The sequence below is a fragment of the Camelina sativa genome, chromosome 5 (genome assembly GCF_000633955.1).
Source record: "Camelina sativa cultivar DH55 chromosome 5, Cs, whole genome shotgun sequence".
NCBI classification, from domain to species: Eukaryota; Viridiplantae; Streptophyta; class Magnoliopsida; order Brassicales; family Brassicaceae; genus Camelina; species Camelina sativa.
In genome coordinates, this window is record NC_025689.1 from 9,850,381 (window position 1) to 9,863,036 (window position 12,656).

At 38.7% G+C, this 12,656-nt stretch overlaps 2 protein-coding genes across 3 annotated transcripts; both read left to right on the forward strand.

The window, feature by feature from the left end:
* LOC104786360 (kinesin-like protein KIN-14N) lies at positions 7,097-10,651 on the forward strand. Its single transcript, XM_010511748.2, has 11 exons — positions 7,097-7,397; positions 7,510-7,994; positions 8,085-8,361; positions 8,946-9,090; positions 9,186-9,295; positions 9,377-9,496; positions 9,587-9,790; positions 9,885-10,061; positions 10,146-10,220; positions 10,324-10,451; positions 10,563-10,651. Exons 3-11 carry the CDS (start codon positions 8,167-8,169, stop codon positions 10,567-10,569), a joined length of 1,161 nt encoding a protein of 386 aa, XP_010510050.1. The 5' UTR covers positions 7,097-7,397; positions 7,510-7,994; positions 8,085-8,166; the 3' UTR covers positions 10,570-10,651.
* Positions 10,563-11,794, forward strand: LOC104786359 (protein kinase 2B, chloroplastic-like). 2 transcript variants are annotated; one of them, XM_010511746.2, is made up of 4 exons: positions 10,563-10,701; positions 10,797-10,863; positions 10,944-11,204; positions 11,304-11,794. In XM_010511746.2, the coding sequence occupies exons 1-4, from the start codon at positions 10,699-10,701 to the stop codon at positions 11,678-11,680; spliced, it is 708 nt and encodes a 235-aa protein (XP_010510048.1). In that variant the 5' UTR covers positions 10,563-10,698; the 3' UTR covers positions 11,681-11,794. The 2 variants fall into 2 exon arrangements, with proteins under 2 accessions (XP_010510048.1, XP_010510049.1); XM_010511747.2 differs by having other exon boundaries at positions 10,797-10,836.

The window sequence follows — 12,656 nt, forward strand, 5'->3', positions numbered from 1 at the left end:
GGGTATAAGTAGACGAGGTTAGCCACAAAAAGAGCTAGCACTCGTGGGAGATAAAGTTGTGAGATATGTAAACCTTCAAGCATTCTCAAAAAGGCTTAGAAGGTGAGTGTGTTTTACTCTTTTAGATCTACACAGGGTGTTGTGCTAGATAGATAGGAGAGTGAGCTTAGTTTCATATCTTGTAACAAACGAGAGTTTTTATAAAATTGAATAAAAGTGTTTGCTTGGTGCGTTTCCAAGCGGGTTATTTGAATTGTGTGTTCTCTATACATTTACAATTGGTATCAGAGCAGACACCTGATAAAAAGTTCTGGTATATATCCTTTTTCAACAGGTGAGATCTTGCGAAAATGATATGGAGAAATCACTGGATTTTGTTGCGGTTCAAACACCACTGAAACTCGATCCTGAGTGCCTTGGTTTTTGGAAAGTGTCAATCAAGCAGGCCATCTCGAGCATCGACATGGAAGCTTGGTTTGCGGTGGAAGACGGTTGGTCACATCCTACGGAGAACAATGAGGAAGGAGAACTGGTTCCTAAGCACAGGAAAAAATGGACAGCAAAAGAAAAAGCGGAGTCCAAACACAACTCACATGCACTGTCAGTTATCTTCAAGCCTCTTCCTAGGGATATCTTCAACCAAGTTCAAGGATGTGTAGCCGCCAAGGAAGCATGGGATATTCTGGTCGTCACTTTTGAGGGCACAAGCAGGGTCAAACGCACAAGGCTGGACAATCTTGCATCAGATTTTGAAAACTTGCACATGTCTGAAACCGAGTTAGTGGCTGATTACAGCAGCCGGTTGAGTGGTATTACACAAGAAGCTGTAGTCTTGGGTAAACGGTATAAGGACAAGAAGCTTGTGAAGAAATTCCTTAGAAGTCTGCCTGACAAGTTTCAGCCACACAGGTTTGCTATAGATGTGTCACTGAATTCTGATGAGCTCGAGTACAATCAGGTGGTTGGGATGATGCAGGCGTTTGAGATACAGCTAAAGAAGAAAGAAAAAATGAATGAGAAGTCTTTTGCCCTTAAAGCTATAGAGGAACAAAAGCTTGCGGAGTCTTAGGAGGTTGCTGATGAGGAAAAGGTGGGCCTATTGGTTAAGAAGTACTTTCGCAAGATGGAAAGAGGTCAGCGGAAGGGAACCACATTGCTCATGAAATCCGATACTGATGAGGAGATCAGGAAGAATGACAAGCAGGAGCGATAGTGTGCTGAGTGTGAGGGATTTGGACATTACAAGTCTGAGTGTCCAAACAACAAACGTAAGAAATCTCTGCAATGTTATGGCTCTAAGGGTTATGGTCACACTAAGTTTGATTGTCCTTCACGTGAGAACAAGCAGAAGTCTTACATTACTTGGAGAGAAAGTGACTCAGATGAAGAAGACATCAAAGGTGAGATTCTGAACAGCTTTGTGGCATTGCTGGGTGTCATTGAGGAAACGAAGAAGATGAGGTGTTGGTAAAAATCAAAGGTATAGATGAGAAGGTTGAATCTGATTCAGATGGAGAGGAGGCTGATTTGTCAGTAGAAGAACATATAGAACTTCTCATCAAGACAGTGTTACAAAATACCCAAGACAACACCCAGTTGACTTCCGAAAGGGATACTTTGCAGCTGCATATTGCAATGATCACTAAAGAACTAAGTGAAGAGAAAGCTAAGACTCTACGTCTTGAGAAGGAGTTAGAGGAATAGCTGAAGAATATCAGAATGCTGAATAAGGGAACTAAAGATCTGGATACAATTCTTAGTACTAGTAGATCAAGCAATCTGAAGTGGGGCCTAGGTTATCAAGGAACAAACACAAACATGACCACCCAGTTTGTCAAAGGGATTGGGTCTGAGCCCAAGCTGAAAGAGAAGGAATTCCCTACAACGACCAGTCCGTATGGTCAACATCCTGTGAAACAGAATCCAAGAATTCCAAGGATGAGGATGCAGCCTGGGTTGTCTACAAGACAGCCATATGCCTCAAATGGGTTTCAGCAGACGGTTCAGAGACCTGGTCAGCTTAGTAGAAGGAGAGGATGTTGGTACTGTGGACATCTAACTCATTATAAAGCCCAGTGCTACCAATTTCAGAATCGTGTGTCAAGCCTGATGCAACGTAGTGTGTTTTATCCAGCTGTGAGAAGAAACACTCAAGGATATGTCAGGAAATATGATCTCTACTGTCATGTGGCATTCACAGCCGAAAGAGCAGAGGTTGATCAGGCCAAGTGGTACTTTGACAGTGGATGCTCCAGGCATATGACTGGTGTCTTTGACAATCTGTCACATATAGAAGATGTTGCTGGAGGGAGAGTTACTTTTGGTGATGGAGGAAAGAGAACAATCCGAGGAAAGGGTATAACTAGTGGTGATTCTCAACCACATCTAAAGGATGTTTTCTTGGTCGAAGATTTGAAGGTAAATCTGATCAGTATTAGTCAGTTGTGTGATGAAGGCCTGGATGTCACATTTACCAAGAAGGGGTGCAAGGCTGTTAATCAACAAGGATATGTGCCACTCAGAGGAAGGAGATCTGGTAATAACTGTTACATGTGAAAATAATCAATGCAGTGTTTCAACACGACCACTAAGTTGGACATAGAGTTGTGGCATCAGAAACTTGGTCAATTGAATATTCTCACAATGATGAGATTAGCTAATCAAGAAGTTGTGCGTGGAATTCCTAAGCTGAAAGGCGACTCACATTTCATATGTGGTCTTTGCAACAAGGGCAAGCAAGTCAAGGCATCTCATGGGCCAGTGGCAGACATTCGAACTAGTCATGCACTTCAACTGGTACATATGGATCTGATGGGTCCTATACAAGTTCAAAGCATATCTGGGCGACGGTTCATCTTTGTCATGGTTGACGATTTCACTCGCTACACCTGGGTGCGATTTTTACGTGAAAAATCGGATGCTCTTGAATGTTTTTGTATACTTGCCTTGCAGATTAAGAGTGAAAAATGTTCTATCCACTATTTGTAGTGATCATGGAGAAGAATTTCAGAATGACAAGTTCGATCAATTATGCGGTCATCAGGGCATTGTTCATCAGTACTCTGCTCCAAGAACACCAGAGCAAAATGGTGTTGTAGAGCGGAAGAACAGAACGCTGCAAGAAATGGCATGAGCTATGTTGCATGGTAATCAGGTTCCTCATCGTTTTTGGGATGAAGCTGTTAACACCGCCTGTTACATCATCAACCGGGTGTATGTCCGACCAGGGACCAACAAGACTCCCTATGAACTGTGGAAAGAGAAGTCTCCAACAGTAAGCTACTTTCATGTGTTTGGCTGTCTTTGCTACATTCTGAATGACAAGGATCAGTTGGGTAAGTTTGACTCCACGAGTGATGAAGGGATCTTCCTTGGTTATTCAAGACATAGCACTGCATTCCGTGTCTACAACAAACGCACACGATCGGTTCAAGAAATGGTCAATGTTGTCTTTGATAATACATCGTTTCAACGAGTTGCTATGGTACCTGCTATCTCCGACAAGGACTTGATAACTGATGATGAGAAGCACGAGCAAGGGCCTGAAAGTCATGGTGACTCTGTCAGCCCTGTGTTATCATCAGATGCTCTTACTCCATCTTCTCAGGTTCATCGAAATCACTCCTCAGGTGATGTTATCAGTGCGATTCAGGGGGGNGGTAGAGTTACCAGAGGCAAATAGATTGATTTTGCTCAACTGGCTGGAAAGAAACAGAAGGTTGTGGTACCTGACTCTGTTTCTCAGGACTCTGAGATTGTTCAATTCGTCTGCTTTGTTTCAACTATGGAGCCAAAGAATCACAAAGAGGCACTTCGAGATGAGTTATGGGTTGCTGCGATGCAAGATGAACTGGAACAGTTTGAGCGAAGTAATGTGTGGGAACCCACTAAATGACCTGCTAATGTCAATGTTTTGGGAACAAAGTAGATCTTCAAGAATAAGAGTGATGCCAGTGGGTGCATTGTGCGAAACAAAGCAAGACTGGTGGCTCAAGGTTACTCTCGAGTTGAAGGAGTTGATTTTGATGAGACCTTTTGATGTGATCGCAGGACGCGACCTCGGCCAAGAAGACCAAGACACGCCAGACGCGACCGAGATGCGTGACCAAGACGCATCGGACGCGGCCAAGGCAACCACTTCGGACGCGGCCAGAGCTCCAACAATCCTTCCCGGAGCCACCACACGTTCCAAGAGCTCAGCGAAGGCAGCTAAGCAGTGTCTCAACCTATTCGTCTGGACATTCGCTCAACACCAGCCGCCCCATGAAGACTCCGAAGGCTCAGTTCGCTTAGTCTTCACTCTTACCCAAGAGTGAAGACGTTCAAGTCGCTTAAAGCAAGGAAGTGTACTCTTTTTCCTTACTCCGGGTTTTTCCCGATGGGTTTACCGGAGAAGGTTTTAACGAGGCATGGAGCTTGGCGCACAACGCCTAAAGCCAAGTTGCTTCCCGCGCAAGGCCAAGGCGGTTATCTCTTTTATTTCTTTTCTTTGGTTTAAATTTGAACTTTGGGGAATATTCCTCTCTTGAGGCTTTTTGCTTATGAACGTTGAGAGAGTTTGTGGCTAGCGTGTTAGTCAAAAGGTGACGACGTGTTCTCATTGCAAACAGAACACGTCAAAGGGCGATGTGCGGATCAAGATGAATCCGCGTGTCCTTAAGCCCCTACTTAAGCCATTTTGCCACTTAACTTTTTTTACATAGTGTTAAATTTTTTGGTTTTTAAATATTACTGGTGTCAGCTGCCACCACAACCCATAACATGGGTCCGCAACTGTCTACACGAACTACACACTAAGATACTTTCAAAGACACTTACTTGGTGAGGGAGATTTCAAATTTCTTGTGAAGTACCCAAAACCGAACTGAATTCCAAATTTCGTTTTGGTTTGGTTTTGGTTAATATGCCCGGGCCTATTTAAAAGTTCTAAATTTTTAAGAATGCCATATCACCTGCAAAGGCTTCCTCTCAGCCCATCACATCACAACCGGTTTCTACTAATTGAGATTGAATTTTTCTAAAACTCAACTAAAGTCGTTGAAGAGCACAGAGCAGAGACTCTAGGGTTTAAGCGCAGTGTCTCATTGGAGGATCTTCCATCACCTGAGGCAATATGCGATCAAAGAAATCAAATATAGGTGGAGAAAACTCAGAACAGATCCCAAATGAACTGATTATCGAGATACTTCTGAGACTGTCGGCCAAATTTGTAGCGAGATGTCATTGCGTATCCAAGCTCTGAGCCTCCACACTTGGCCATCCATATTTTACGGAGTTGTTCTTGACCAGATCTTCGGCTCACCCACAGCTCTTGTTCGCCACCATACGCAAAAACAAGGGTGAGGTTTATTTCTTCTCCTCACCTCAGCCTCAAAATCCGGTTGAGAAGTCGCCTCATCATGTAGTCGCCACTTATCACATGAAAATTCCGTATGAATTTACATTTGAACCTTTCAGTCCTATGAGAGGTTTGGTCTTTCTTAGAGATCATAGGATCTTTAAAGGGAAGAAGCATAAGGTGTCAGTGATATGCAACCCTAGTACTAGACAATCCTTGACCTTACCCAAAGTGAATACGAGGAGGAGGATTGGAGTGGTGAGCTATTTCGGGTATGATCCAATTGGCAAAGATTGCAAGGTATTGTCCATGATCTCGTTAAATTATGGAGGAAAAGATGTGGTGTCTAAAGAGCACCAAGTTCTGACTTTAGGAGCAGGAGAACTGTCATGGAGAAGGATCAAATGTTCCATACCACATTCTCCAGAATATGATGATATATATATGCATCAATGGTGTTTTGTATTATCTTGCTTTTCATATGTCTTCATTGGATACCATAATCATTTGCTTTGATGTTAGGTTTGAGACTTTCAGATTCGTTAGAGTCTCGGATAGTTTCACACTCCACTCGGTTACCCACCTCTGCAAAACTTCAATGGTAAATTAGGTTTACTTATGTCTGAAGGGTCCCATCGTCTTAATAGGAAGAGTAGAAGTATTGAGTTGCGAATTCTGGAAGATGACGATAAACAGGAGTGGTCGGAGCATACATATGTATTGCCTGCTTTATGGCCAAGTGTAATTGGAAATACATATGTACACTTTGTTGGAGTGACTCAGACAAACGAAATGGTGTTGGCCTCCGGCTACCAAACCGTGCCTTTCTATGTTTTCTACTACAATATAGAAAATTAAAACACGATCATAAGAGTTGAAATTCAAGGGATGGAAGCTTTAGGTAATATAGTTTACACTTATTTAGACCATATAGAAAACGTGAAACTTTTGTAAGTATTTTAGACTTTTAGTTAGGCCTTTTAGAACTCTGAGATTATTTTTTTGAAACATAACTGGTTTGGCCCTACGTTCTCATCAATTCATCGATTTTACCACTGTCCTTGACTTATTGGGTTACTTTTTATTAGATGTGTTATAAAGATTCAACTAGTTGAATTATTGAATTGATGAGAACCTAGCTAGTTGAATCTTTTTAACACTTCTAATAAGAAAAATGAAATCATCCCTATATTAATTGGGAAGTACAAATATGAAACTAACCTTAAAATGTGTAAAAAATTACATTCAATTGCCATTAGAAAATTTTAATTAAGCTTAATTAATTGATTTAAATAAATATAGTTAATTAAAAATAAAAACACTCACAGATCAAATATTAAAAAATCTGAAAAAAAAAAATTTCCTCTCTCTAATAAATTATGGACGAAATTAATAAATATTTTTTTAAAAAAAAATATAAACCAATCAGAATTTTAAAAACTAAGATTTTATATCCAAGTATACAATATAATTATTTTTGATAATAAATTTGAAGATTTTGTTAAGATTTCAAATTATGCTTCTCCTATCATCATTATTTTATTTTATTTACAAATTGTTTAAAATTTTCATATAATACTTATGATTAATAATAGGGAAATTACTTAGAATATTACATAAAAGTAGGTTTATTACTAGACTAACACGTTGAGATTTCCGACTTACTCGAATAACACATTACTACTTCTAAACCAGAGTTGTGTGTTTTATCACGGTTTATGCTATTTATAATTAAAAAAAATAAAAATCATCAAATTTCGATTAACTTGGATGCAGCGGTAGTCTCAAAAAGATTTAGATCTTCGTGAAAACCCTAACGGGAAGACCATTACGCTAGAGGTCGAGTCATCTCACACCATCGACTATGTGAAAGCGAAGATCCAGGGATCTCACTGGACCAGCAGCCTTTAATTTTCGCCGGGAAGCAGCTCGAGGACGGCCGCAGTTCTTATCAAATAAAAAAAAAAGTTTCGATAAACTTGATTTGTGCAGTTGGTCTTGTCTGCTCTTCAAAGATGTCGTTTATCAGATACATATCCTCCGATTACGTCTATTTCGAGTAATTTTGACACTCTCTTTTATTACCCCTAATTTTGTTTTCCGATTCTGGGTTTGCTCTTGATTGATGCTAAATTGGTCACGTTATCTATCAATTTGATGCTTCTTTACAGTCGCAGATACAGGATCGACGAAGCGGCTGCTACTCCTCTGCAGGCAGTGAATAGGGGTGACTCTGACAGCGAAGTTAACACAACACGGAAACTCTTTTCCTTTCTCTCTAATTTTAGTGTTTAGGTATCCTTTTTATTTTATTTTAACAATTTTAGTTATATTCAACCTTCCTTTTGCATTTTCTGATCTCTCAAATTCCAAACCTTCGGAATCCAAACACATTTTCTGAACCTCGCCACTCTCTCGTCTAGATCGTTCTTCCTTCTTTTAGCCGTAGGAAGAATGTCGATGACAGAGGCAGTGACAAAGATCCATCCATAGATGATAGATTAGTTAGTGTTTTGTTTCCCTTTACAATTGTCTCTATAGGGTTTTGGATGATTTAGATTTTAGACCTCTATAATGGGGAATTGCTTTGGATCTTCCCCCAAGAATGAAGATGTTAATGTTGACGACTCCTCAGTGAACTCCAAACCCTTTTCACGTAAGCCCCTTCTCATTACTCAATTTATCTTTTTCTGAAGATCTCTAAGAAAGAAAAACAATACAAACTTTGTTTTTTTTGTTGCTGCAGGTTTATGCTTTGATTGAGAGAGGAGTTTGAAGTAATTTAGGTAACAAGAAGAGAACAAAAGTTTTAATTTTTTTGGTTTGTTATGGTGGGGGCGATGGCAAACAATGGAAGAATCCGGTCAGCTTCTCCGGTGATTAATGGGTCAAAAGATCTGACTCCGAACAGCGCTCCAGCGAGCACAACGGGATCTGAATATGGTCCTGTTGAGTTCACAAGAGATTACATTGAAACTCTTCTTAATGAACGAATCAAGTACAAGAGCAAATTCAACTACAAGGTTTCTACTTTTTCCCCCACCCTCAATTTTATTTTTTTACCTGAATTTAAACTTTCTTGTGTAATCTAAGTTGTGATGTGTGGATGAAAAAGAAAAAGTGTCTATACTGTAATTTGATTGTTGAGTAAGTTTTATCAATTAGGGTTTCTATTAGCAGAGAGAGAGTTTTAGTTGGTGAAGTTTTGAATTTGAGGTAGCTTTTTTTTTACTGGCTTTTCTCGTTGAATCCGTTGGTTTTCTTATAGAAGATTTGATTGTGTTTATAAGACAATTTGTGGGACCTTTAGTATTAGGCAATAGCATTGAAGACATTGTTTATGTGTTCTGATTGATCCTTATGGTATAGAATCTGAAGCTTTTAATTTCTGTTAGCTTACTGGCTTTGTTCGTTGGATCTATTGTTTTTTTTTCTAAGAAGAAGATTTGATTGTGTTATAAGACAATTGGTGGGACCAAAACAGTTTTGTCAGTTTGATAAAAGCATTAAAGACTTTGTTTATGTGTTTGGCTTTGGTCTCCCTTTTGGTTTCAGTTAGTTAAGCTTGAATTTGAATGTTCTTCTTGGTGGTTTTTGGGTTTTGCAGGAGAGATGTGAGAACATGATGGAATATATAAAAAGGCTTAGACTTTGCATTAGGTGGTTTCAAGAACTCGAGTTGGATTATGCTTTTGAGCAAGAGAAGTTGAAGAATGCATTGGAATTGAATGAGAAGCATTGTGCTGACATGGGTGTGTTTCCATAATTAAAGTTTAGCTGTTACTTTTTTTTGTTTCAAATTTTTTTGTGATTTTTGAACTTTATATTTGTGCAATTTTGATGACAGAGGTTAGTTTGAGAAACAAAGAAGAGGAGCTGAATATGATAATTGAAGAGCTGAGGAAAAACTTTGAATCTGTTCAAGTGCAACTTGCCAGGGAACAAACGGAGAAGTTGGTAAGAGGCGGCTAATTCTACTTTAAATTACTTGTGTCTAATTCATATTTGTGGGGTTTAATTCAATATGTTCTGTTTTAGGCTGCGAATGATTCTCTTGGAAAAGAGAAAGAAACAAGACTTGATGTTGAAAAGGCACAAGCTGGTCTTGTAGAAGAGCTAGACAAAGCACAAGGAGATCTTCAAACGGCTAACCAGAGGGTGAGAAAACTTAAAAAGGTTTTGAAATGATCAGAATGTTTTGTCACTTAACTTTAGACTAATGTTGACTGTTTGTTTTGTTATGTTCAGATACAATCGGTAAATGACATGTACAAACTGTTGCAAGAGTATAACTCAAGCCTGCAGCTGTATAACAGCAAGCTACAAGGTGATCTTGATGAAGCTCATGAAACTATAAAACGCGGTGAGAAAGAAAGGACTGCCATTGTCGAAAATATTGGCAACTTGAAGGGCCAGTTTTCAGCATTGCAGGATCAGCTTGCTGCTTCTAAGGTATATGATGATGTTCTGTTATATCCGATCAATGGTAGTAAATGTTTTGTAGTTCTGGTCAAAATGTGATTGAGTGTCTTGTTTTTTTTGGTAGGCTTCTCAAGAAGATATCATGAAGCAGAAAGGTGAGTTGGAAAACGAAATTGCGAGTCTCAAGGTCGAGCTTCAGCAGGCCAAGGAAGACCGTGATCGCCATTTAGTGGAAGTACAAACCTTACAAACTGAGGCAACCAAGTACAATGACTTCAAAGACACCATAACTGAACTTGAGGTCTCATATCCGTTTACAATTTCTTTCTATATATTCTCTGCCAATTGTTTTTTCTTAAGATGATGTAAATTGTTTTTGGTCCAGACTACATGTTCATCCCAGAGTACTCAGATACAAGAGTTACAGGATCGACTAGTGTATTCTGAGAGGCGACTGCAGGTTTTTATCACATTCTCGAGCAAAACACATATAACATATGAATCTATTAGATTTCACAACCTCTTATGTTTTTAATAACATTTTTGGATTGTTTATGGTTTAGGTGTCTGATCTAACTACTTTTGAGAAAATAAATGAGTTTGAAGACCAGAAGCAAAGCATTATCGATCTGAAAAGTCGAGTAGAAGAAGCAGAACTTAAACTCGTTGAAGGGGAAAAACTACGGAAGAAGTTGCACAATACCATTCTTCTATAATTCACTTAACTAAACCTTTGTCACATTTTTTTCGTCCCCTATGTGTGTAAAGGTTGACTGATCCTGGTTTATTTCTCATGTTGCAGGAATTGAAAGGCAATATACGTGTGTTCTGTAGAGTTAGACCTTTATTGCCTGGTGAGAATAATGGTGAGGAGGGAAAAACTATTTCTTACCCGACATCTCTAGAAGCACTTGGTCGCGGTATTGACTTGTTGCAAAATGGTATGAAACCAGAAACTTCTGAGATAGTGTGGTTCTTGCTAAAATGACACATTGATTGGAAGAACAATTGATGTCTTTTTTTTTGTTATGGACAGCGCAAAAGCATTCTTTTGGTTTACGAGTATATGCTTAATGGTAGTCTTGAAAATCATTTGTTTGAAAGTAAGTAAGAATTAAGATCCAACATTTATGTTTATGTTACTTGGCATTGTTCATGACCTGATGAATCTTGTTTATTCTAGGGGGTTCTAATGTGCTTTCTTGGTCACTGCGTATGAAAGAGGCGATTGGTGCTGCTAGAGGGCTTTGTTTTTTGCACGAAGCTAAGGATCAAGTCATTTACAGAGACTTCAAAGCAGCAAATATCCTTCTTGATTCAGGATTCAACCCAAAACTCTCAGACTTTGGATTGGCGAAAGAAGGTCCAAAAGACAACCGTTCACATGTGACAACCCAAGTCATCGGTACAGAAGGTTACGCAGCTCCAGAATATCTAGCAACAGGTTTCTTTTTGTTTGATGGTTCATTTGTTCCAATTTCAACTAACAAAACATGAAATTTCTAAAACACATTGATTGGTCTCTGCTTTTGGTCTCTGTCAGGTCATCTAACAACGAAATGTGACGTCTACAGCTTTGGTGTAGTCTTGCTAGAGATTCTATCTGGACGTAGAGCAATAGACAAAACTAAAGCTCGAGAAGAAGAATATTTAGTGGAATGGGCGACACCTTACTTGCGAGACAAGCGAAAAGTGTTTAGGATAATGGACACGAAGCTTGTGGGTCAATACCCTCAGAAAGCAGCGTTTATGATGTCTTTCTTGGCTTTACAATGTATTGGAGAGGTTAAAGGTAGACCATCGATGCCTGAGGTCTTGTCTCTTCTTGAGAAAGTTACAATTCCAAGACATCGAAAGAGTAGAAGCAGAGGTTTTGCTACTAACTCTTCTTCCAAACGGTTTCTCAGACACCCTAATTAAGGACTCAAAATCTCTTTGGCTTTTGGATCGTTTCTTTTGTGGAAATGGAATATAAAAACTTTTTTTTGGTTACGTCATTGATAATATAGAAGAATAAAAAAAGCTTGGCCATGATCTATAATTAAGATTTTAACCATACCTCATTCAGTTAGTGGCTATTAATTATACACAGTCATCATGATCATTGTTATGTGTAATGTACGTATATAAGAACATGTACATAGTCTACACATATGTGGATTGTATATGTACTAGTAACTATTTGCATGGAGAGACGAAAAGAGAAGTCTAATCCAAACCAAAACGCCCCGATCAAATTAACCACCACTAATTAACATTAATCATATCTCTCGTAAATCCAAATTTAACAGAGCTATCAATTCGCCGTCAATACCCCACTTCTCCTAATAGTTTCATCATCACTAATTCCACTTTTATTCTCTTTCCATAATAGTTTCATCATCACTAATTCTCTGTCGCTATCACTTGAGTGTAGCCAGTTTTGCAAGTTTAGGTCCCTCATGATTGCTTAAGGTATCCTGTAATATCTACTTAGAAACTATAAGGAGTAGAAGATGGAGCCTTTGCAGAAGATAAAAGAGTTACAACAGAGAGAGATTTTTTTGATTGTAATTAATAGAATTTTAGAGTGAATGTGAGATCTTATGTATAACTAAATCACTTAGGTAGAAAATTTCAGTATAACTTGAACTACTTGGTGCAACTGTACTAGAATTATTAAAATAAATTTCAATATGGATCATGTGAAAACGAATAAAAAATAGATTTTGGCGGCGGAATATTCATTTAAAATCATCACACTATGGTAAAATGATCCAAAGACAACATGATATTAGTAAAAAATTATTTGGTATACACATAATTATACATAGTTATCCAGTTGTACTCTCATATCCATAGTTGAACTTTTGCGTTTTTTTCGTATTTCCAGTTGGACTATAATATAAATTATTAA

Coding starts and splice junctions, on each gene's coding strand:
- LOC104786359 (XM_010511746.2), top strand. Junction 10,864..10,943: donor TGAAAATCATTTGTTTGAAA/GTAAGTAAGAAT, acceptor TGTTTATTCTAG/GGGGTTCTAATGTGCTTTCT. Junction 11,205..11,303: donor TCCAGAATATCTAGCAACAG/GTTTCTTTTTGT, acceptor GGTCTCTGTCAG/GTCATCTAACAACGAAATGT.
- LOC104786360 (XM_010511748.2), top strand. CDS start 8,167: ATGGTGGGGGCGATGGCAAACAATGGAAGAATCCGGTCAGCTTCTCCG. Junction 9,091..9,185: donor GAAGCATTGTGCTGACATGG/GTGTGTTTCCAT, acceptor TTTTGATGACAG/AGGTTAGTTTGAGAAACAAA. Junction 9,296..9,376: donor GGGAACAAACGGAGAAGTTG/GTAAGAGGCGGC, acceptor GTTCTGTTTTAG/GCTGCGAATGATTCTCTTGG.